Source organism: Saccopteryx leptura, chromosome 13, assembly GCF_036850995.1.
Source record: "Saccopteryx leptura isolate mSacLep1 chromosome 13, mSacLep1_pri_phased_curated, whole genome shotgun sequence".
Taxonomy (NCBI): domain Eukaryota; kingdom Metazoa; phylum Chordata; class Mammalia; order Chiroptera; family Emballonuridae; genus Saccopteryx; species Saccopteryx leptura.
In genome coordinates, this window is record NC_089515.1 from 35711465 (window position 1) to 35738283 (window position 26819).

At 35.0% G+C, this 26819-nt stretch overlaps 1 protein-coding gene across 3 annotated transcripts in view; it reads right to left on the reverse strand.

Moving 5' to 3' along the window:
• Positions 1-251: 251 nt before the first annotated feature.
• The window catches only part of HECTD2 (HECT domain E3 ubiquitin protein ligase 2), an 81282-nt gene continuing 54714 nt past the window's right edge, over positions 252-26819 (reverse strand). The window contains exons 8-21 of one of the 3 annotated variants that reach the window (XM_066355265.1): positions 26610-26719; positions 25019-25167; positions 24302-24425; positions 21015-21111; positions 17914-18021; positions 16845-16977; positions 15483-15571; positions 11107-11265; positions 7955-8029; positions 6755-6842; positions 6562-6668; positions 5102-5217; positions 4062-4205; positions 252-2633 (exon numbers count right to left, since the gene is read on the reverse strand). In XM_066355265.1, the coding sequence (XP_066211362.1) occupies positions 2513-2633; positions 4062-4205; positions 5102-5217; positions 6562-6668; positions 6755-6842; positions 7955-8029; positions 11107-11265; positions 15483-15571; positions 16845-16977; positions 17914-18021; positions 21015-21111; positions 24302-24425; positions 25019-25167; positions 26610-26719 (1620 nt within the window). In that variant the 3' untranslated portion in view covers positions 252-2512. Of the gene's footprint in view, positions 2634-4061; positions 4206-5101; positions 5218-6561; positions 6669-6754; positions 6843-7954; positions 8030-11106; positions 11275-15482; positions 15572-16844; positions 16978-17913; positions 18022-21014; positions 21112-24301; positions 24426-25018; positions 25168-26609; positions 26720-26819 lie in introns of those variants that run through there. The other 2 variants (XM_066355266.1, XR_010747649.1) reach the window with 2 other exon arrangements.

Genomic DNA, 26819 nt, shown 5'->3' on the forward strand with positions numbered 1-26819 from the left:
AGATGTATTAGTACTTGCCCTAATCACCAGATTTAAGAGACAGTATAACGAAGAGAATAGTGTGCCCTTCTATTTTTAACTTAAGGTTTTAAGAAGTTGCCTAATAACTGAAACCTGACTGATTGTATAACTTTAATATTTGAAAAATTTTATCCAGAAGTTAACAACTTAATACAAGACAGATTTATACAAAAAACGGACTGTTAAAAACTTCTGATCATACAGACAAAAATATGACTAAGCAAAGATTAAAAAAGGACAGGACATTTTGTAAATACTGATAAATATTTGCAATGCTTTAAGTTACTGTGGAAGATACAAAAATCAGGAATTCATTAACAGTATATAAAAAAGCAACTACATGAATTTTAGCTGTTTAAAGTAACGAAATATAACAGTAGTGGTTTTCATTTTTTAAAAAATGAGGTATTATTACACTGTAAACCAAAAAACAATAAATAAAGGCAATGTGCAATTAAGTGATAAATGGTTATAAATTTCAACTTAACAACAGACAAAAAAAATTTCCAGTTATTTATGGACTTTGTCATTTAAAAATCTGGCTTGCTTGTGTACTTCTTATTTAAAAGTGACATAGCTATCAATATACAAGCACATCATTAAACATGCACACCAAGCCAATATAATTTTCCATCTCTACCAAATAAAAACATTGTTTACATTTTATTTAAAACACTTAAATCTGGTTTCTTATATATGATTCTTCTGTGCTTATTAGTTAGAAGTAACTTACATTAAACATCTTACTTTCTAGTTCAAGCGTTGTAAAAGAAGCAGTTTTATTTGCATACGGATTAAAAACAGCACAAACAGAACAAAATCAACATGCCTTTATCTTTCTTAGGCTTTCCAAGGTTTTTAAGAAAATACTTAAAATAGGATATCCAAATGAAAAAGCAGAGTCACTGCTGTTACAAATAGAATAGTAAACCAAGTAGCAACTCCTTTTCCTTAACGCTTTGTGGGCTGGCTTCAGAACTGCAGGAAAACAAGCTGATTGGTCGCTCCACCCTGAAAGAATTCTGCTGGTTGGGTGCAGGACTCAGCAGTAAGAAAACAAGGTAGCTCAGAAAGAATTGTGGGAAAGTATTATTTGCATGTGAACCATATGCTGGTACTAAATGCTGGCTTCATTATTATTGCAAATATATCTTCAGAGTTTTCTGAAGGAAAACTATCAAAGAATAATAGAGAAGTCTTGATTAGGAAATATTTGTAGCATGCTAATAAAACTGCTTCATTTGCTGTAATTAAAAAGAAAACCATTTACTGTCTGTCTGACTTGAAATACAGTTTCTTTTTACATGCTATTTTATTAGAAACTCTAAAGAGTACTTTTCAATTTACTATATTCAGAATCCAGTGAAAAACAAACATTTTGATTGAAATGTTGAACTTGATTTTTCAACACCAAGTATGTCATTTTGACATAAATGTTATTACTGTATTCACTTTTGTCAAATAACTTATCCTAACCTTTTCTAAAAATTAGTGTTTCAATACAACTGGTGATCAAAAATATTAGAAATAAGCCTTGTACATCAAAGTGTATATAAAAACAGTTCTGATAAGCCTTGTACATCAATCAAAGTATATATAAAAACAGTTCTTTTCTTTTGTGCTTGTAATTGACTTAATTTACCAAGGATTAGTTATCTGATTTCCTTTCTAATAGCCGACCCTTAAAAAGAAATGGTCAGTATACAAATATTACAGAGTACTCAAAGTAACTACTGCCAATGTGCATGCAGACTAACAATACTTAAAAGAATATAACCTGAATCCAATTAGTCTGAAAATACATAGTTACACTCTTATACAATCATCATTATTTATTTGTAAAATCTGTATACACGTCTAAAACCCTGAATTTACTTTGTAAAAATAAATCTTTAGCAATAAATGGCACTATCAAAATCCCATTATTCTCACGCTGTTATTTAGGTATTTACATGCTTTTCAGCAACAGTTGAAAAGAATCTTATTGGACCAAAACCAGTATATCAAAAAACCCTGTAAATTGCATTTGCAATTATACTGTTGTTTACCCCTATATGAAAAAATGGCTACATGCCTTACATTAATGATGATGTAATTAATGATAATGTAGCTATCTGTGTTGCTATTGTATCCTAGCAGCACACAATCTGTCACTGGGTTCCCCTATGTCATTGATGCTTTCTTTACTGCACATTGCCTCCCCAGTGGAACACCTGTGACACACTATTCATGGAGAATGATAAAGTGCTATAAAAAAGGACTGAACCCACACCTGTCTCTGCCATCTGGGCTTTTCTCCACTCAGGCAGTGTCTGTGTTTATAGAAAACCATGCCTCTACTAACATACTTCATATCTGGGTTTTTTTTTTAAATCAGTATTTTAAAGTTGGTGAGCTTTGTCAAGGTGTTTTGAGACAAAAACATGAAAAGGTTAAAGGCACAATAAGAGGGAAGTGAATGCTACATATAAAATATGTTTCAAGTCTTAGGTTACTCAAGTCCAAAACCTTCGGAATTTGAAATCCCAATGATCAATTTCTGTTTCAGGTCCTTTTTGCTCTTGTAGGGGGGAAGGCAAAGTTGATTGAAGCAGGTATGAGCCACAGGCAACCTAAGGAAAAATTTTAAAAAGATACTAAACCCTTAAACATACAGAGAATTACTGCTAAGCAATTTTCAAAACGCCAGGACACACACATTCAAATCTCTTTCACTTTTCCAAGCGATGACTCAATTTTTCCTCTGTTGAACAAATACTTATGAAGTACCTACTATGCATCAGCACATTTCCAGACAGGGGGCCAGGTTTACAGACAATCTAGACAGTCAATGTCTCTGCTCTCATGAAACTTTCATTCTGGTGACATTATTTTTGGATTCAGAGCAATCTGAATTTGAATACTGCCTCCCTCACTTACTAGCTGTGGGACCTTGTTCAAGTGGTTCCATGTCTCTAAATCTCAGTCTCCTCATCACCATGACAGTGTAAACCAGTGTTTTTCAACCGCCAGTCTGTGGACCAGGGCTGGTCTGCGAAAGAGGTGACCACCCTGATGCTGTTTGAAGATTATAGGTCCAGACTGGTGGTTGAAAATCACTGCGGTAAACTCATCAATTGGGTTGTTTAAAAAATTTAAAAGCAATCTATATAAAACACCTAATAGAATAGTAGATAGTATGACTGTTACTATTATTTCAGTCTTGACTATAAAAAAGAATATATTTCTGAGATACTTGCTACCCACACTTAATGTTGCTGCCCTCAATGCACATGCAACACTCATCCTCTGAATCCTTTAGATCAGCTCCCCCAACCCTCTACCTGGTAACACTGTTATCTTTCTTCAAGATTTCTACAGGTTTCTTAGCCCTTTTCCTTCAGTCTCTGTGAACTCCACACCATCAGAATGGCTGTCAGTGGTAGCAGTGGGAAAGGACAGGACAAATTCCAGTTCAAAAATGAAAAGAAGAATTGACAACTCGGAATATATTGGCAGCAGAGAAAATTATTATAATCAAAGTAATGTCTTCTCAAATCAGCTTGAGAAATTACAAGTTCAGGAAAAGAAGTAAGTAGATCAGCATTAATCTATCAACATTATTAGAAAAATAATTTAAAGCCATTATTATCATCATCACTTTTATATGCAAAGAGCACTAGATTAAAAAAAAAAGGTTTAATACTAGACGCATTTCTTGTACTAGAGGACATCTAGTACTAATTATGACAGCCAAAACCTCCACCTTTGTATTTTTAATAAAAACCACCTTTAAATAAAAATGAAGGTTAGATAATATACTACTAAAAAGCAAGCTAGCTCTAAAAGAGACTACAAAGCAGGTTTAGCAAACAAAAAGTTAATGGAAAGGAATTTTCAGTTAGTATTTGTATGTCTGAAAAATTAATAGAGGACCTTAAGCCAGCCTTTCTCATATCAAGGCCATGTTTACTCCTGAGATTTTTCTATGAAGATGACTTCAGAATGAAATATATTCGTCAAACTTATTGATTAAAAACAATTATAATCTAAAAATTTACCAATTAGTAGAAGTTTCATTCTTTGAGATTTTAAAGTTCAAATCAGCCATTCCTCCTACAGGGACTCTGTCACTTCCTGTAGTAAAATGTAGCAACTTCTTTTGAAGATCAAGAGGAAATCCAAGCACAACATCCCAAAAGTATCTAGAGAACACAGAAGGAAATTTACATAAAATGTCCTGACAAAAATCCTGCAGATCAAAATAAAGCAGTGATTTTCAACTGGTATGCTGCAAGAATTTTTAAAACATGCAATACCTGACTAGTCAGGGGCACTGACCTCTTTTCCCTTAGACTATCAAATAAAAAAATGTAACAGCCAACACAATGGCAGCCATATGGTGTGAATGAATCAATATTATACCTACTTCTTTGTTAGATTGGCAAAAAATATTTTTTGGTGTGTTGCAGAATTTTAGTAATCAGTTTACGTGTGCCATGAGATGCAAAAAGTTGGAAATCGCTGGAATAAAGTAATATAAAGTAAGCTCTAAGGAAAAAACTTTCCTTAGCATACATGTATGTACCTCTAAAATTAAGGAATGCAAGCTTCTTTATATGAATTATATTTTTGACTAACATTATTATAAAAATACATTTTTATAAAATTATAAAAAGTATCTAGAGAACACAGAAGGAAATTTACATAAAATGTCCTGACAGCCCAACAGTGGAAAGTACAGCAGCCCTTTTTCTCCTATATAATTTTTCTCATTTTTCAACACAGTGCTATTAAAATGATATCTGTGTACCATGCCTGAAGTTCTAGAACAAAAGCATTTTTTAAAAAGTAAAATCTCTATACTTTTGTAGAAAGTTCTATACTGTATATCACTCTCTCCCAAGGGGATTGCTTTGCTAAGTTATTTCATATTTAATTTCTCACATTACTTTTTAGAAATAAAATAAGGCAGTGTGGAACTCTACAGGATTTCAGTTGATTTACTTGATTCCAAGGTTGTAAGTTACACAAATAAACGAACCACCTTCTCTCTCATTCCCTCTTCTGCAACCGCACTGTCAGAAGTATCAAGTCTCACCTGATAGTCACGTCAGTTTTTGCATAGCCATCATACTGAGTGCTTCTCTGCAGAGCGTGCATATCCAGTTCAGGACTTCCACACACCAGGATTTCAACCTCTTCTGGACGAAGCAGCTGCCAATAATCATTTAATGAAAATGATAAAAGTCATCATTTAAACTGAAATTGGAACTATTTTCATTGAATCCAACTATAAAAATCATGACTTCTCTTACCATAAATCAAGCCATTTAAAAAATATTTATTTATTTATTTATTTTTGTGACAGAAACAGAGAAAGAGGGATAGATAGGGACAGACAGGCAGGAAGGAAGAGAGATGAGAAGCATCAATTCTTCATTGCGGCTCCTCAGTCTCCTTAGTTGTTCACTGATCGCTTTCTCATATGTGCCTTGACTGGGGGGGGGGGGGGGCTGGCTACAGCAGAGAGAGTGACCCTTTGCTTAAGCCAGTGAGCCTGGGCTTCAAGCCAGCAACCCTGGGCTCAAGCCAGCAACTATGGGATCATGTCTGTGATCCCACACTCAAGCTAGTAACCCCAAGCTCAAACTGGTGAGCCCCCGCTCAAGCCAGATGAACCTGCACTCAAGCTGGCGACCTCGGGGTTTCGAACCTGAGTCTTCCACGTCCCAGTCCGATGCTCTATCCACTGCACCACCGCCTGGTTAGGCAAGCCATGTTTTAAAAGAAAAATCTCCACTTATATTTTTTCTACCATGGTGAGATATTTTGCTACCAGTGTGTCACAGTTAGAGCTCAATGAAGTGCTCTGTTTTCAAAGGTACTTTTGTGACAGGTTACTCTAAAGAATGCTCTCTCCTATGAAAAACAATTCAAATGAAAGGCCTAACTCCAAACCTTCATAATAAAACTGAGGGGAAATAACGATGCTGTGATAGAGTATGCTTTGGATAGCGGGGGTGAAGAGCACCAGTTCTTCAGAAAACTGTACTTTTATATTCTCAGCATGGTGTCTAGACAGCAGCTGACACATACTCACATGGCTCGCATAAGTCAAACCAAACAGCGTCCAACATGACTCTAGAGACAAACTACTTCCTATGGGTAAAAGGCAGCTCAGACTTACAGAGTTATAAATAAGTTCCTTAGCCAATAACAGGTGGCTTTTGCCCAGAAGCTTATATGCTAATTGTTTTCTGTGCTTTGTCTCTCAGTATTAAGACCTTGAGCCAATGGGATTTCTTTATCCACTCTGCTTGGAGAAAGTTTTTAAAGGCTTAAAACAGATAGTATATGACATAGCACAAGGGAGAAAAATGGAGTTGACTGGTCTTTTTCCTTTTAAAGAGTTAAGGCTGAAATGGGAGAACTTTTTATTTTTAGCTCTACCATTTTCTATTTTAAAAGCTTATCTACTAAAATATTTAAGGACTTGTTTTTAGTTATTATCATATTACAAAACCTAATTGAAAGTATAATTTAAAGGTTTAAACTCACCATAAGGGCATTTGAAGCACATACACTATGAAATCCATAATAAAATGCAGCGAATTGCTTATAGATGGATTTGTTGAGAAGAAAGTCAATATAAAGTTGCACATATTCTGAAAAGCAATTTTCCACCTGTTATATAGTAAAAGTAAATGGTAAACACCAAAGCATTTTAATTAAGAAATAGTATCTAACGTACCTTTCCTATTTTGATTGGTAACTGGAATTTTTTCACCACCTGGCTTTAAATTATAGGACTTAATTATTCCAAATTCTTCTTGAAAAACCTGATGGGAGATTCCAACACAAGATATTTATTAGTATGGTTGATATATAACAGGTTTCAGAGAACATGTTTGTAAAGTTTAAAAAGCAGTTTTCCCCTAAATACACAAATCACAGAAATACTAAGCTTCTTCTAATATTTGTATCAGAAGAATGAGATATCATAAAAATATTGTGAGGTAAAAAAATAAGTCTTTAACTTAACCCTCCTGTTGAATACAGTTAAACACCCTACTGATGTTCACAAGACTCATGAAGCCATTTAGGTCTTTGGAGCTATGTGGATTGCTCTAATTCCCATCTCCCAATTACTGTTAGGGGAGCGGAAATGAGAGGGTTTGGGTCTGATCTACTAGTTTCTGCTAACTGCTTGTACTGAAGCTACAGGAGAGGCTATTTTTTTTTAAATACTAGCTATTTTTTTAAATTTATTTATTCATTTTTAGAGAGGAGAAAGAGAGAGAGAGAGAGAAAGTGGGGAGGAGCAGGAAGCATCAACTCCCATATGTGCCTTGACCAGGCAAGCCTAGGGATTTGAACCGGCAACCTCAGCATTCCAAGTCGACGCTTTATCCACTGCGCCACCACAGGTCAGGCTTTTTTTTTTTTTTAATATATTTTTATTTATTTATTTTATTTTATTTATTCATTTTAGAGAGGAGAGAGAGAGGAGAGAGAGACAGGGGGGAGGAGCTGGAAGCATCAACTCCCATATGTGCCTTGACCAGGCAAGCCCAGGGTTTTGAACCGGCGACCTCAGCATTTCCAGGTTGACGCTTTATCCACTGCGCCACCACAGGTCCGGCGAGGCTATTTTTAAAAGTTGAAAAGCTCTGAGAAAGTAACCGAGTTAAGGGAATGTGCTACTTGCCTTTGAAAGGAGCAGAGAAATACCCTCACCCTTGGTGAATTTCTTTAAGTACTTTCATTGTTGCTCATTTATGTGTATCTACCTTCATTGTCTGATTTATCAGGTTCAGATCCTTTAAGATAGGGATGGTATGTGTTGATTAATCCTGTTCATCTTTTCAAATAATGAGTGTTTCATAACAAATGGCATTTTTTCATACATGAAATACATGGTTAACAGAAAGCTATCTGCCCTTAACAGTACCTGGAATGTTGAATAGAAATCTTCTTCAACATTGCCTTCATATGACAAGAGTTCACTTAATCCACGGGCCAGCTCCTATAAAAAAAAAAGTTATGTTTTTAACCAAAAGGTATTACCTAAAACAGTTAATCAGATCTGTTATAGCGCACTTACATGTGAGAAAGAGCAGAGAAACTTTCAGATTCTGAAATAAAGGTAATATTTGAGATGTATTTTCTAGAACACAAAATGCTTGTTACTGATTTCTGCCACCTACCTTTCTTTGGAAAAGTTCACATGGGGGGAAAACACCCAGGTGACTGTTCTTACGCAGCAAGCTAAGGCATAGTTCTCATCATAATTCCCTGCTGTCTGCAGCACTATTTATAAAGTTGTAGCATTTCTCATTTTCAATTTATTTTCTTAAAAATATGCTGTTTCAGGATACATATTTTACATTTAAAATCACAGACTGCAAGCAGATAAGTGGGTTTGCTATTTCAGTCACAACGCCCTTTTTTCCCAAGAAGTTGAGAGCACTGGAAGAAACATTCTCCTGAATTGGGTTACAACTCATGGTATCAAGGAGCAAAGACTTACAAATAGAAAAATTAACTAAATGTTTAAAATTTTTTCAGGTTTTATGAAAAAAGTTTTAATTTATTTCAAATTATTAAAAGATAACAGCATGGTTAAAATCGTAATACTTACATACATAGTAAGTTTTCCATCCCATTAAAAACAAATTTTTATACAACTTCAGATGAGCATAGATTTGCAATTACTAATAAAAATTATGGATGCTGAAAATTATAATTGGGAGATTTCTGATTTAAGAACTCCAGGGACTACGAGGTAAATCCAAGAGAAAGGGCTTACCACCTTTCAGAGACTAATCTTAATGACGAAATACAATGTCATAGGTCATGAAGTTGTAACTCAGATCTGCTTTAATTAGGACAGTAGACCTTTTATTCCAGTCTCTGTATTTTCAAACCCCAATTTTTGTTGAGAATTGTCTTTATTGATACTTTGTCTTGGACTTTTAATTGTGATATGCTATCTATAACTTATTTATTACTTTACAATCAAACTTTTTTATGATTTTATAAACCTATAATTAAATAGTGTATGAAGATACAAAGTAGTGTGTTTGCACAGTTTGAATACCTGGTCTTATTTAATAGAGCATATGTGAGTGGCTTAAGCAGAGGAAAAAAGATAGTATAGCTACTGGTTCTAGGTTATGCTTGCCTCTGCTCTATTTTCAACAAAACCCTCAAGTGTGACTTTCACAGACTGTTGGAAAGATTTCTTATTGTTGTTATTGGATAATTCTGGTGCTTTGATTCATGGATCACCTCTGAGGGAAGCTGTATTCATTAACATGGTCATGGAAAATTATTGCAGTTACTAACACCATATTGAAGGCTCCACTGAGGAGTATTTTAATTACTTTCTGTACTTTTTGTCCTATATTCACAGATGTCTTTAAATTAAGAAACTTATCTACTATATACTTCTCTTCACTTTCCTGCACAATCTTCTTGAAAACACTGTATACAAATACATATGAGAAAGAATTGAATAAAAAGCAGTTAAACATTTTTAGGATATATTTTTATCATACATGAAATGGAAATTAGGTGCCAATTTTTAATAGATGCTATTTATTAAAAAATGAATAAACTATTTATAAAATGTTTTTTAAAAACTACCCACATTAGCCTGACCAGGCGGTGGTGCTGTGGATAGAGCACTGGCCTGGGATGCTGATGACCCAGGTTCAAAACCTTGAGGTCCTTGGCTTGAGCACAGGCTCACCAGCTTGAGTGCGGGGTCACCGGCTTGAGCGTGGGATAATACACCTGACCCCATGGTCACTGGCTTGAGCCCAAGGTTGCTGGCTTGAAGCCCAAGGTCACTGGCTTGAGCAAGGGGTCACTGGTGAGGCTGGAACCCCCTAGTCAAGGCACATATGAGAAAGCAATCAATGAACAACTAAGGTGCTGCAACTATGAGTCAATGCTTCTCATATCTCTTCCCTCCTCTCTTGCTAAAAAAAATAAAATAAAAAAATACCCACAATCTATCATCATAACACGGCAGCCCTTTCCCTGCTTCCTTTCAGGCTTTATTGATGCCTGTACAGAAACTTACGTTTTTTCAGTAGTTGATCTCATAGTAGACACACAATCTGGATTCCTCATTAAAGAGCTAATAAAAGAATATTAGGTTGGTGAAATCTTCAGCGCCATAATATAAAACGTATGGCATAGTCATTTATAAAATATCCATTAATAACTGAAAAAAAAAGCTGGATCTAAAAGTCAAATTCAAATCTTTAATCATAAAATTAGGCAATTTATTGACAAAAATCAATAATAAAACTGGGAAATTTATTGGTAAAAAATGTGGCAAAAACTAAGTGGGACAAAAAAATTACAAAAATCTAAAATGAGAAGGTAACTCAGAGATTAGTCTATTCCCTTTGTTTTAGAGATAAGAAAATTAAGTGAATCATCCAGGGTCACAGCTAAGTATGTTGCAGATACAAGACTGTAGAAGACAGATCTTGCAGTTTCTTAATCAGAGTCTGCTCTATTTTGCAAGCAGTAAAATATATCATTATAAGGGACTGTCAAGAGGGTCAAAACTTCTCTACTAAATTTTAACCTTAAGTTTGATAAGAAATCTAATTTTGAACTGAGGAATGTTCTGAGATAATCCCATGAAATTCATGTTGTATTGAATTTAGAGATGCTGTTCACACAGTTAATGATATTGCACAGTATCATCTTAATAAGGATCCACAGAAGTAATCAATTACTAAGTGCTTTCTTATCTCATGTAATCTACCTAATACATGAGTTTTACTCTCTCATTGTTCACATAAGGAAACTAGAGCTCAGAATCTTGAAACAATTAGCCAAGTTCACAGAGCTAATAAGTGGCAAAGGTTGGATTCAAATGTGTCTGACTTCAAAGCCCATTCTACTATGTTATAAGAGCTGAAGAGTGATGCAAAACGGGTGCTGTGTCTCCATGAGCAAGGAGAAAGCTAGATAAAAAGGAGATGGGTTACAAAAGTAGAGAGAAACCAGATTAGAAGAGAAAGACTGTGCAGGTAGATGTTAGCATTAAGGAATAAAATATAGTAATTTTATACTTACAGGCATAATTTGACATAAGTCATCAGTGGTAACACTGCAAATGCCTACTGGTGTATTTTGATCACTAGGAACGATGGGAGGGCTCAATAGCTTCTTGTAACAGCAGGGGGGGAAGCGAATATCCAAGGTAATGCTGTTATAAACAGCTAGTCCCATAAGCTATGCATACTAAATGTTAAGTATTAACATAAAATCCTTGACAACAAATGACTTTAAATTATACATCAGTCAATTTCTTGCATACTTCTTTCAGATCTAATACTGACTTTTAAATTAATCCTACATACTTTCCCTTCGTTTATTTCCCCTTTATTTTATATAATTCCTTGATTACCAAGTCATATAAAAAGGAGGGTCCAGTTGATAGTACTTAATGATTTCCTTAGAAAAGTTTATTTAAGATCACAACAGAGCCTGACAGGGTGGTGGCACGTCCCAGAGCATCGACTGGGACGTGGAGGACCCAGGTTTGAGACCCCGAGGTCGCCAGCTTGAGCGCGGTTTCATCTGGTTTGAGCAATGCTCACCAGCTTGAGCCCAAGGTCGTTGGCTTGAGCAACAGGACACTTGGCCTGACCAGGTGGTGGTGAAGTGGATAGAGCGTCTGACTGGGATGCGGAAGACTCAGGTTCGAGACCCTGAGGTCGCCAGCTTGAGCGAGGGCTCATCTGGTTTGAGCAAAAAGCTCACCAGCTTTAGCCCAATGTTGCTGGCTCAAGCAAGGGGTTACTTGGTCTGCTGAAGGCCCACGGTCAAGGCACATAAAAAAAAAAACAAAAAAAACCCCCCAAAATGGGACACTTGGTCTGCTGTAGCCCCCCACCCCACCCCCCGGCAAGGCACATATGAGAAAGCAATCAACAAACAACTAAGGAGCTGCAACAAAGAACTGATGCTTCTCATCTCTCCCCCTTCCCATCTGTCTGTCCCTCTCTCTATCTCTCTGTGTCTCCGTCACACACACACAAAAAAACAAAAAACAAAAAAAATCACAACAGATATCAATTTCAGACATATCTATCAATATAAATTATTTAACATATAAAAAGCACTTTCTAAATTTAAACAAAGAAGGTGATTTTATAAGTAGCAGCAATTTATTCAGTAACACTCACTGCAGAACATACTATTGGTTCTGGTGAGCATTTAAACTATTATAAAATTAAATACAGACTATGCCAAGAAAAGAGAGCTGAATGAATAAATATATGGACACATAAACACAATCATACATAAACACTGTTGATAAGCTGACAGAACACCGACTCTTCTAGCTGAAAGGCCTTTATTGGAGTTTACTCAAAGGGTTAAAGTTAAAAGCTACAGATGTTATATATATAAACTTTGCCCAATTTATCCATTATATGGCAGAATGTAACATCAATTTGCTAAAAGAGGGGTTTTAGAACAAATTTTGTATTTCAACTGTCATATAAAATTATTATATGTTCACTATACTTATTATTATAGGTTCACTATACACTTTATGTAAATTCAAAGGCCTTAACATATTTAAAAATGAAGTATTAGAAACAAATTTTTGATCCTGAAATTTAAAAACTGGAGATATGTACAGAACCAACTAAATTTTCCCAGCCATCATCTTTGTTCTCAATTTTTAGTTCTCTTCACCTTCAGTAGATCTTTCAAACTTACATGATCATAACCCACTATCATCTCACATTTTTCTTATACATATATCATGCTTTGGGGGCATCAGTCTTATTTTCTACAGTTAATTTTTTTTTTTAGATAAATACACATTAACAATGAGAGGTAGTGGCTATAATGACTTCAGATTTATAGCATGTCCTTGAAAAATAACATCATTTCATTCAATTTTGTTTTTATTATAATGTTAATGAGATGCTATAGGAACTTAACTTTTGTTTATTAAACATCAATTAGCCTATGGTAAAACTGGTTTTGCTTTATATCATTTCACTTAAAGTAACAGAATCTACTGACAATGTTAAGTGAAAACTTACTGTAGTTGTTTAACTTGAAATATGCAACATATATAAATATGCTTTATATGCTCTTTTGAGAAATGACTGAATAGAAACTAATGTCTATTGCAAAAATATTAGCAAGTTCATGATTTTACGTATAATACTTCTAATAATGTGATAGCTAAGTAAGATCTAATACTGCAATAAAAAATATCAGAAAGTTACAATGTCACCCAAATCTAAGCTGTGATAAGAATGTAAAGTATGACAAACATTATTTATCAGGAAATCCAAATATCTCACAGGGTAGTGAGAAGCATCAATGACTCAGGCTTCCAATGAAGTTGAAACATTCAACAAATGATTACTGTAAATAATAAAAACAAAAGCCTAAGAACTGTTAAGTGGTCTATATTGTGGAATTTAGCACTTTGGACCTTTAGACATGAAAAAAAAATATATATATATATAAAGTTTCAAATTAAGTTTATCATATCAATGTGTAGTTTTTGTCTCTATAACCTTTCTTCCATCTAGTTTCTCGATTTTCATATACATTCCTCAGGAGTTATTCCAACAAATGTAACAAAGCTAGATATTCAAAGCCCTCCATAATATGGCTCTTAACTCTTGTTCTTAGGGATCTTTCTTTTATTTTTTAATTTTTTTTAGGTGAGATGAGGGGATCTCACCCTGACCAGGATCTCCCGGGCAACCCCATCTGGGGCCAAAGGTGTAATACGGAGCTATTAGCACCTGAGGCTGATGTGCTCCAATGGAGCTATCCTCAGCACCTGGGGCAACACTCATACCATTCGAGCCACTGGCTGCAGAAGAGGAAGAGAAGGGAGGGGTGGGGGGAGAAGCACATGGTCGCTTCTCCTGTGTGCCCTGACTGGGAATCGAACCCAGGATGTACATTTGCTGGGCCACGTTCTACTGAAGGTATCTTCCCTAACTTCAGTGTGCCTTCTGCTTCACTCAGTTGGACCTGCACATTGCACTGTAACAGGTCCAACACAATGCAGCCTTTTTTTTCCTAGTCACTCTACCACTCTAGTTCTATTCTCTACAGCCCTGTCCTAATCAGATAGAATGATTCCATTTTTAAATGTCTACCTTCTGTGGGAAGACTACACTGAATCTTTTCCTTTTCAGAACTTCTTAGCTCTTAATGTCAAATGGTCATTTGACTCTGAGAACAGACTACCTTGCATTGGTGGTCACCTGCCCATCTAAATGACAAACTCCTTAAAGGTGGAACTTTTATTCCTCTTTTAACCTATGTATGCCAGTGCTTGCTGGTTTATTTACTCTCCCATCCTTTCTCCCACAATTATATTTCTCAGAGTTAAAAAAGCTAATGTAGAAGGTGTCTTGTCCAGTCTTCCACCCAATACATGAGGGATTTCTCCAGCACCCCTGAGAGGGATCAGAGGGTGCAGCAGGGATTTATATTATTTTAAAACACTGTAAGATAATGCCATCTACGTTATTCCTATCCCTTTCAATTTGTAATTTTCATTAAAACCCTTGGGATTAGAGGGACATATTAAAGACCTAGATTTAATTTCCATAATTTCAATTTAGTAAACAGAATGAAATAAACTATTTTCTGTTAGTTTCTTTTACTTTGTACTTAGAACTAACAGAAAAATAGTTCATTATGAATAGAAAAGATACTTTGATTTTTAAAAAGTCTTAATTTCCTGATAAAGTAGATAATATATAAAATAGAAAAATCAACATTTTTACTTTGAGATAAGGTTTTCAGAGAGAAATATAAAAAACTCAATCATTCCTTTCAACTAATTAAATCTGTTGACATTAGATAGCTGTGATAGTACAAATAATAAAGATTACTGAAAATCTATTAGTAAATTTGACAAGAATGTTTGATTTGAATGAAATGTTTAGTGACCAATTTTCCAAAATTCACATACAATTTTAAAATATCTCTAGTCTACTATTACCTTATGATTTCACTCACATGTGGATTCTAATGAACAAAATGAACTAACAAGAGACAGACTCCTACACAGAGAGCAGGTTGGCAGCTGTGTGTGCGGGGGCTGTGTGGTTGAGGGAGGTGGAGGGACAGAGTACCAAAGGACAAACACACTCACGGACCTGGGCGACAGTGTAGAGACGGGGGGAGGAGGAGGAGCTAGAGGAGGACATGGAGCGATAAAGAGTGATGGGTGAAGACTTGATTTGGGGGTGAACACATGATACGGTGTATAAACATATGCTATAGTTTGGGCACCTGAAACCTGTACGTTAACCAGTCACCAATAAAATTCAATAAAAAAAATATTTGATTTTAATAAAATGCTTAATGAGAACAGTTTTCCAAAATTCAGATAAAATTAAAAAAAAATTTCTAGTCTACTAGCACCTCCTAGTGGAAAGTTTAAAGGATACAATTCCAACCAATCGAAATTCAGAATAGTTATCACATTTAAAACTGCTAAACCAATGGCAGTGTGAATCTTTGTGATATGTAAACATGCCTGAAAAAAAGAAACAATTTTATTAATTTGATTAAAAAATCGATGGTAAAAATATACCTGACATCTCAACTGTTAGAAACAAAACAGTTCAGTAATAGTTCCATTACAAAATATCTTTCATGTTAAAATATCTCAAATACTTGTACAGAGTACATACAAGAACATTTTACTGTTCATTGAAATCCAAGGGTGGAAATATGGGGTAAAAAGACCAAAACTCAGAAAATCAGTTGATTTTCTTTTATAAAAACTATAGCTTTATAATTTATTAGTTATGATCAAAATTAATTTTGATTATGTGGATAATTCAATTTATTGTCACCTTTAATTCCTATTACCATAAAGATGATATGTATACACATATACAAAATAAAAAAAAATAACAAAATCTTCCTCTGAAGAAAAACACTTAACCAAAATTAATTAGATAGGTGTTATCCTCTAAAACAGTAGTCCCCAACCTTTTTTGGGCCACGGACCGGTTTAATGTCAGAAAATATTTTCACAGACTGGCCTTTAGGGTGGGACGGATAAATGCACAAAATAAAATTATGCGACCAGCGTAAAAACTGTGGTATTTTTAAATATAATTGTCGAACTTACCAGACAAGCGTCAAGACTGAGTCTTAGATGGATGTAACAGAGGGAATCTGGTCATATTTTAAAAAATAAAACATTGTTCAGACTTAAATATAAATAAAACGAAAATAATATAAGTTATTTATTCTTTCTCTGCAGACTGGTACCAAATGGCCTATGGACCAGTACCGGTCCGTGGCCCGGGGCATGGGGACCACTGCTCTAAAGAAGGAAAGCCAAATGTAAATTTCAAAGGTTTATTTTTGTCTTAGAAATTAATGAATTCTTATTAAAAGGGTTTATTTTTAAATGACAGAATTTTCAAGTATTAGTGAAGAGCAAACGATAGTTTTGTTTTTTAATAATCAAATTTTCTTTATTTCAACAACAAATTAAATTTTCCTGAAGTTGGCTTAGTCAGAAAAGAAGTGGATGCTCCCTAAAAATGTACACTTTCAAGTCTTTATACATTTTGTGTAGAATTCCCAACACAATCATGAACATTTTTCTCATCAATTTGGTAAGTTCTTAAAATATAAATAACAGTCCTTAAAAAAACTATTCAAGATTTATGGTTGACAAAAAAATATGTAAAAACATAGGGTAGATTAAAAATTACACTAATTACTTGAATCTATGAATTATGAAAAATTATAATTTTAATGAAATACTGTTCATAAATATTAATACTCACCATAATCTGGATGAAAAATTTGGCGAATTAGAAGAAGAAACCATTCTTTAGTTAAGCCACCCATATCCAAACCAGCTTCCCCTACAAATGTAACTTTCAACTTCTTTTTCAAGTCTGCTCTTTTCCGGGTTAACTATTTGAAGAAATTATATAGTAGAGGAGAATAAGTGACAGAAAGAGGAAAGTAACTTGTAATTATGGGAAATGTGTTGGGCAGTCAGTATCTTAGTTACAATGTCACAAAACACATATACACACATACACACACATCTATCCATCCATCCATCCATCCATCCATCCATCCATCCATCCATCCATCCATCCGTTCGTCCATCCATCCAATAAATCTGCCAGACACTGTGCGAACTAGGCATTATATTTGTTGTATAGATCAAGAAAAACAGAATTAGAGAGGCCGGTATTTGCCCAAAGTTACTGCCTCCCAAGTTTACTGTCTCCAAGACTTTAATATAGCTGATTACAATATAAAATAATTTCCTTTTCTGTAACTTGTCTTCAATAGTAAACTTAAAAAAATAATCACATAATTAAATCAACCATTATCATATAATAGCCACATGCAGATCTGGCTGAAGAACTATACATGCATGAAGCTCTATAATAAGTTCTATAATACACACACATACAATTAAAGTATGTTCGACCCTAAAAAGACCAAATATATCTTGTTGATTAGACCTCTAATTTTATTAGATGAGTAATCTGAGGCTTGGTGAAGTTAAAATGACTTGTTACATACACAACTAGTGTAAAAGATGGGTCTATGATCTAGGTTACATAGTCATTTACATGAATTACTTAAAGTTGTTCTAAAAAAAAATCCCTTTCTGGGGAATTAATAACAAACCAAACCATTAACAAACATAAAAATGAGCATAAGGCTTAATTGTGAATACAGAACTGATTTTAACTATGGTATCAAAATATAAGGAAGCATATATTTACTATAGCGTAAAGAAATAAAAGACAGCTTACTAAGATTTTAGAATTATAGAATTTACTTAAAGCTTTAATCAATTAATACCAGTTTGGAATCAATGATCGATACCTCATCAAGAGAATCGCTAACCAGATGTGTCCTCCTTACTTTCATATTTAGAAATAACATATTCATATCGGGTCTCTGTCTTCGAGATACTTTGTCCACCAGACTTTGCTAATTAAAAAAGAAAGCAATAAAAATGAAATTAAATGGTAATTTCATTTAAAACATTTAAACACTTTATTAAGAACCACTTCCTCTTCTCATATAAACAATTTTGTAAACTCAGTTATACAAATTTTGATTTATGAAAATACCTTATTATTTCATTTTGGAACAATGGTAACCAAAGGGGATCCAAAATGGAGTCTGGCTTCTATAGTAAAGAGTGTTATATTTCAGTTTCCATAGTCTCATCTTTAAATAGCAAGGTTTTCCACTTACTAAATACAAACACAGAGTGGGAACATTTGAAACAAGCTATATACTTCTGATGATAAACTTGGCTTAAAGTTTTTAGAGACAGAATTAACTCTCAAAGCATAGTCTATTTTTAGACAGTTGTTTGTCAGTATTTATCAGAAACATTAATAATGTTCATATCCTTGGTCCCAATAATTCCGCTCCTAGGAATTATAAAGACAGAAAATATTTCATACAGTGAAATGTTTATCATAGCATTACTATGAAGGCAAAACTTTAGAAATATCCTAAATTCATATTTATCTAATAGAAAACAGCTATCAAAAATAATGATCATAAAAGCTATGTATGTAAATAACATGGAAGGCCCAATTGAAAAAAAGCAGGGGACAAATAATACTGAACTCTGTTGCCCTTAAAAGATAATATAGATTAAAAAATTTAAAAGAACATTTACCAAAATGTTAATAAGTTATGTATGGGTAATGAAAACATGGGTAATTAAAAAATTTTTTTTTCTGTTTTTCCAAAATATAAGCAATGAGTATATGGAAAACAACACATTAAAAAATATAAGGAATATATAAATATCCTTTATCATATAAAATCTACATGCTTACATACTTAATTTATCTAAATCTTTTTGAGACTACCTCATCTTCTTTGGTAGCAAACAAAATGAATTATCGTACTGATTAAACACTATCAGTTCAGACATTTTAAATACATTCAGCATAAATTTTTAATATACCCAACCTATATTAATAAGCCTTCTTTCATGATCTGGTAAGTTGCTATTATAAAACACTAATTCAGAGCCCTTTTTCATTTCTCCAATATCCAATTCTAAAAGCTTTCAATAGTTTTCTTCTTCCCTGGGTCCTCCTTTTCATGTTCAAACAGACATTTATTTCCAGGATGGTATTCTGTAGCATTTACCTGTTTTCCTACCCGTTCCCATTTCTGTTCCCAGTCGACATCCTGGGGAGCCATCACACTGTAAATGCCCAACACACATTTATACTAGGATGCTCCTGGAAGGCAAAGCTTTGTGGCTACTCCCATCGGGAATTCATATTTAATAAAAAGTGCTTCAAATGAAAGAAATGACTGGTAGAATTTTAGATGCAGTCTGATGAGAAAGTTCTTTTTAGGTTGGGGAATCTCTTTTGCAACTTTAGATTACACCATATAATCTCTTTCTTACAGTAACTACCTGTAAGGCTATCCTTATGTCAAAATATCCACCAGTCATTAATTCCAAGTGCTATGGCAATTTATAAGTTAAAACTGTTGGGAAACACCCATAAGAGCTGGCATTGCCAGTTGACTCTTCAGTTTCTGATTTGTATCCACACTGTGGGGCAGACAGCCTGTGACAGTCTACAGCCGCCTCTCTCCTTCTGATGGGAAGAAAAGTCTACCAACGAAGAGACTTGGTAGCTTAAAAATGTGAGTGACAGCCGAAAACTGCTCTGAGGAACTTAGGTAGTACCATTTCTTTAGATATTTTTTTACAAATATAAAAAATCATAGCCCAATGTAAAAAATGATGTACTAAAAAGGTACATGAAATGGCATAAATGCAATAAAAAATGACAAAATTACTAGCTATGTAATTTTGAGCCAAAATCTACCCAAGATGAAGAACTCTGGTAGTAAATATACCTACTGAAATGTATTTTTCAGAGGAGGCAGAGTGGCTATGGAACTCCCTTGGTACATACAGGCAATAACATTTCTTCTAAAACTCCCATACATGGAGTAAGCTGACTCTAGGATGTCACCAGTCACTCAAATCTTTTGTACAGCTTTGTGACATAAAATAATACCTTCTGGGAACTGAATTACTGAAGAATAAATAATTCTTAACTTTTATGCTATTTAGAAGTAATATATAATTTATGCTTTAGCATTCCTTTTATATTCTTGGACAAGATATGGAAACCGTTTCTTTTTACTCTGTGTTCTTTATTTTAAAAAGACTACAACCAACCTTTCCTCTAATTTCTGAAGTTGTGGGTAATCATGCCACAAAATCAGATACTCAAAATATATGAGTATTTAAATGTATAGTCTAGAGCCTTAATAAAGGCAAGCTCACTCAGTCTAATCTCTAGTAGCTAAGTCCAGAGCTGTGCTGTACTGAGCTGAGACACAGGTGGTAGGGAGCGCTGAGGACGGGTCTGGAGATGAACTCCGCCCTGCTCCCTAACTTGCCCAAAGCCAGCCTGACTGCTACCCCAGTTTCTATGGGCTGTGCACTTTAGTTCCTAAGAATCAATAAAACATCTTTTACCTTCTTTGGACATATTTCTCAGTTTTCCAAGATTACACTCTTTATTACATCTTCTAATTTTTTGGTTGTTTCTATTTGATTTACCAAGAAAACACTTTAGTGGTTGCTCTTACTCTTTGCCTTCACTGTAGTTTTCACTGGGCTCTGCTTGTTACTGAAGCTGGAATATGGTGTCTAGAAAATTATGTCCAACAAGTTCCCAGTACTTTGGATTTCTGAGAAGCATTTAATCTTCTGGCTATATTTATAACATAATGAGAAGTTGATAAGGGGTATCTTTTTCCTGTATCATAAACAGGTTTCAGCACTTTTTGGGGAAACAGAATATGAATTTTACTTTTAACACTTTCTAATTATGCTAGAACAATTCACAAGACATTTATTTATTAAGTTACTTACTGTATTGATTATAGTCAGTATAAATACGTTTACATAGCTGGCTTACCCTTGCGATGCTTATCATCTGTTGTTCTGAGTCTCTTTGAATAATGATTTTTTTTGCAGCTATAGAAATAACGAATGGGTACTGACAGAAGGAAAACCTGCCCAACAAGTGAAAACAGAAAAAGCAGAATTGTGTATTTTTAGCAAAATTACACTAAGGGAATCTAAGGTACCCGTTCTAACAATATAAAACATTACTTCTAAGTTGTGTCTTACCATTTACAAAATGATCTTATGTACATCATATTTCTTAATCCCCATAGCCCTGTGAAGTATGTGTCATTACTAGGTGAGCAGTACTTTTATTTTCTATTTATTGATTTTTTTTAGAGAGAGGAGAAAGAGAAAGGGGTGGGGGGAGAAGCAGGTAACATCAACTCGTAGTAGTTGCTTCTCGTCTGGATTTGACCAGGTAAGCCCAGGGTTTCGAACTGGTGACCTCAGCATCCCAGGTTGACGCCCTATCCACTGCACCACCACAGGTCAGGCTGTACTTTTACTTTCTAGAGGAAGCTACATGTAATGTTCTGAAATATATGCTAACCGCTTATATTGTTTTTACAAATAATTTCAGTGTTTATATATAATCACTTGTACATCATTACCTGTGAAAAACAGGGCCAACGCCAGAACCAAGAGGTAGAAGTGTTGATGAAGGAGGATTAGGACAGGAAGTTCAAGTACAGAAATTAATGTAAGAACTGACTGGTACATGGATATTTCTGATGTATGAGCTTCAGAAATGAGGAAATCTTACAAAAAATTCTAGTAGTAAAAATCAAAGTAATAAATTTAAGACCAAAAAAAGTGAAAGTCAGGGAGAATGTTGCTGTTAGTACTGTACTGAATGGTGTAGTGATATGAAATGATATGTATTTGTCAAGGTACACTACGATCAAAGGTTATGAAAATAACTTTTTTCCTAGATCAGAGCTCATTCTGCATTATGTAAAAAAGCCACAAGCTGCACAGAAAGGCATTTGGGGAGAACTAGTGTGGCAGCGGTGACCATTCCGGAGTTCTCCCATCAGAAGTGGCTGCGATAAACCCATCAGTTGTCACTGGAACCCAGCCGAGTGTTGTCTGGCGGGGCATCTGTAACCACTGAGTGGTATGAAAGAGGTGACACGGGTGTGAACTGTGGGATATACCACCTGATTATACCTGTGAGAGTTTCCTCTTGGATTGCAATTGTTGTTGAGTACTAACATGTAGTAATTTTGAATCACTACGTGCTAACTAAAAACAAATGAGCCCTGGCCGGTTGGCTCAGCGGTAGATCGTCGGCCTAGCGTGCAGAGGACCCGGGTTCGATTCCCAGCCAAGGCACACAGGAGAAGCGCCCATTTGCTTCTCCACCCCTCCGCCGCGCTTTCCTCTCTGTCTCTCTCTTCCCCTCCCGCAGCCAAGGCTCCATTGGAGCAAATGATGGCCCGGGCGCTGGGGATGGCTCCTTGGCCTCTGCCCCAGGCGCTAGAGTGGCTCTGGTCGCAACATGGCGACGCCCAGGATGGGCAGAGCATCGCCCCCTGGTGGGCAGAGCATCGCCCCATGGTGGGCGTGCCGGGTGGATCCCGGTCGGGCGCATGCGGGAGTCTGTCTGACTGTCTCTCCCTGTTTCCAGCTTCAGAAAAAAGAAAACAAAAAAAAACAAAAAAAACAAATGAGAAGTATAAAGAACTTAGCAGGATGTACTTTAAAATGCTGTACCTCAACCATTCCCTAGTCATGGCACATAGAAAAATGATACTGTGTGTATGACATATTCAGATAAACAGGCGATGAGGCTACACTTGACCTGAGATGACTTGCACCAGGGCTCCAGGTCCCCTCTGGGTCCAGGCCAGTGCCCCACAGGCTGGAGGGGTCATAGATCAAAACTCGAATTCATTCTTGGTACCAGGCTATGGTACAGTGGTTGGAGGAGCTCTGTGTTAAATGCTGTCACTGAAATACACACAGTAACTCCTGGAGTTGTTTTGTGGTTTTGTCTACCACATTACAATTATATTAAAGTGGGAGAAAAAGCATCTTTGTAAAATAAACTTTCCCAAGAAGATATCCTTCATATGACTGAGGTCCTCAGAAATTGAACTGTTCAGTTCTGAGTGTTCATAGATGGACTGAGATATGTATAGAAGGCCATTTATGTTTTAGACCAGTTCTGGTAGAAAGGGTCCCTGGAAGCTTGAACCAATTTATGAACTAATCTAGGGTTTTGTTTTTTTGTTTGTTTGTTTTCAGAGACAGAGTTAGAGAGAGGGATAGATAGGGACAGACAGACGGGAACAAAGAGAGATGAGAAGCATCAATTATCAGTTTTTCATTGTGACACCTTAGTTGTTCATTGATTGCTTTCTCGTATGTGCCTTGACTGTGGGCCTTCAGCAGACCGAGTAACTCCTTGCTCAAGCCAGAGACCTTAGGTCCAAGCTAGTGAGCTTTGCTCAAACCAGATGAGCCCTTGCTCAAGCTGGCGACCTTGGGGTCTCAAACCTGGGTCTTCCGCATCCCAGGCCGACGCTCTATCCACTGCGCCACCACCTAGTCAGGCAATCTAGGGTTTTGATATAAGGTGCAGTGTATTAAAGAATTTGGTCAGGTGTTTTGAAAACCTATCTCTTTACTGCAATCTTTTGTGGTAAAGCCCTTTCTCTAACATCCATTTTTTAAATACCATATGTAAAGGTCAACCATTTTTTTCTATAGTGTAAGGGAGAAAAACAGTGAATGTACGTGTGTATTGCAAAAGTGTGTAATTACTGTGTTAGATTAGGCACTGGCAAACTATGGCCTATGGAACAAATATGGTCTACAACCTCTATTTTTAAATGAAGATGTTTGGAAAACAGACAAACCCATTCATTTATATATTGTCTAAGGGTGTTTTTGTGCTGCAATAGACCAGAGGTTGTAAGCCCAAAGAGCCAAAGATATTTACCATCTAGTACTTTACAGAAAAAGTTTGTTTATCTCTGTTCTGGATCATAGCATATAGAATAAGAAGCTATAAGAAACTGCATATTTAGATAGTACCTTTCTCTTCTTAAAAAGATGTTATTAATCAAACCAAAACAAATTAATATATATTATAAATTCAAAATGTAACAGAAAAAGGAAATGTTTTAACAAATACAATATTTCAAGGCTGAATATTTAAACTATATTTATAAGTTTATATATAAAGCTATGGGTATATTTAAATGTATTTATACTAACTTAAAAACCAATCATTATTTTGAATAGTATTTCATACAGGTGAATAATCAAATGAACTTCTGATTATACCTGTGAGAGTTGCCAAAGCTCTGCCAGGTGTGGTATTCTTCCATGAGATCAATGTGATCCAAGGTAGAATTATAGAAATCAGTATAAGGAATAAGGGGAGGGTGAACCAAATTGTTTGCGGTATCTGTAAAGATAAATTCTAATATAATGATCTTTCCCAACATACACATGATTAACTCAATAATAAGAACATTTCAATGTCTACCAGGTAGCTTTTATCTATTCCTATTTTAAGCAATTGTAGCTACCAATGGAAAGAGCCCATTCCCATCTTTAGCTTCAAATGGAAAAGGTAGTCTTATAATTGTGGTTAAAACGAAGCCAACAATTTGTTTTTTTCCGAGGAACTTGTGGTGGGGATTACAATACAGTAGTATATAGAAAAGGAGTGCGCAGATGGCTGGGTACTCATTCTATGCCCGTGTAAGTGTGTTCTCTAGGAATTCAGGGATGTTTTCGTGTTCTTAGGAATCACTACTTAATAGGTTATAGGCAGTTGATCACCATCACACAGAATACTGCCCAACACAATAAAAACATAAGGCTTTTTTATGTTTATTAATTAACTGTAAACTCCATTCCAAAACAAAATAAATTACAACTCTTCACTTTGAAGAAATGGTTTAAAATGTAAGAATTCCTCTACAGTACTTTGAGATTCTTATGGAAATGTATTAATATTGAACAAAAGAAAAGTAAAGACAGAATGAAACCTACGAAGTAAAGCCAGCACTTTGGATGCTGACGGGATCCACCAGGAACACTTGGTTACAGGTGGGAATTCTTCAGGCTTTGCAGGGAACAGCCGTAACGAGATGAACTGCAGCAGTCTCTCTACCAATTGTTTGAACCTCTTCTGGGACAATCTAGTAACGATTTTGAAATAATTCCAATCAAAATTCACATTGTCTATTTTGGCAGTATATTCGTGAGATAGTCAAGTGCATTCTATATACATAAACTTTAAACATATTCTCCCAAATTCTATTTTTTAAACTGCCAAACATGTAAAAAGATAGAAGATCTTACCTGGAAAATTGTTTCTTAATTAAATAAGAAATAAACATTAAAATTACTATGAAGTTAGTATTAAGCATTTCATTTTTAAGGCTTACAACATTCAGTCAACCCTATTATTCACAGACTCTGTATTTGCAAGTTTGCCTGCTTGCTAAAATGAACTGTTACCCCCAAATCAGCAACAGTGGTACCTTTCAGGCTCCTCTGTGGACACGCAAACAGTGGCAATAACTTCAGCTGCCAGTGTGCATACTCCCAGCTGGAGTCAGAAAAGGCAACTCTGCCTTTTTCTTTAGCTCTCACACTGTAAATATGTGGCCTACAATCTCTTTAGTGTCATTTTTCATATTTTTGTGCTTTTTGTTAGTGATTTTGCTGTTTTAAAATGGCCCCCAAAAGTAGGGCTAAAGTTTTGTTTAGTCTTCCGAAGTACAAGAAGGATGTCATATGCCATGCAGAGAATATACTTGTGTTAGATAAAATTCATTCAGACATGAGTCTTAGTGGTGTTGGCTGTCAATTCAATATTAATGAAACAATAGTTTATATTAAATAAGACATCTTTAAATAAAAACACAAATAAAGCAAGGTTATGTATTAGTTGATGAAAATGTTGACCTAAAGCTCACAGAAGCCTAACCCTTATTGCCTTTAGGAGCAATAGTTTAGCATTCACTAATTCATTGTTTGCAGTAATATTACAGAATGTACTTATTGTGACTAATGAGAATAGACTATATGTTTAAATTAACTTTGAAAGTATTTTGCCTCTTTAACTATTATCAGTCATGGAGAAAAGTGATTGTTAATGTGACTACAGTTCTATGAAAAAGTATGGTACCTTTATAAATTGATATTGACAGCTAACCTATTGAATAATGACATTTTTTGGGTAAGGAAAGGCACCATGTAAATAATAGTGAAATTTATATTGATATACAGATAGGAAATAAAGAGACATAAATTAAAACGCTAATGTCTGAGCAAATCCAGTCACCATCTTTGAAATATATGAAAAACCAATGGCAGGAATGTGCTGTATAAAAGCAAGAGCAGTGGACAGAAATCTCAACAATAGCCCTCGTAAGCAGAATAATTACTTACATTAGAAACATGTTTTTAATTATCCTCTATGTAGTTCTAAGGTATATGCTTATAATTGCCTTTTGAGGCACTGTGAAGTATTTAAGTATCATTTCTAAAGACTTGAAAACATTTCATATATTTTACTAATATCAAACTTAACACTGTAAGATTATAAAATTCATAATATCATAGAATGATTTACTTTTTAAACCAGTGAACTAAGAAATGATGGTCAGCTTCCACTAAGGTAGCTATCTGTCGTAGCAAGTGAGCATAGATGACATACGTAGATGTGTTATTAAATTGAGGATTCTGAAAAAGATATTAAAGATAATTGTGTTAAAATTTTGTTAACACATAAAAAGAAAGACACTAAGTTTAGTGAACTAAGTGGTAAATTCAGGAAGCTAAA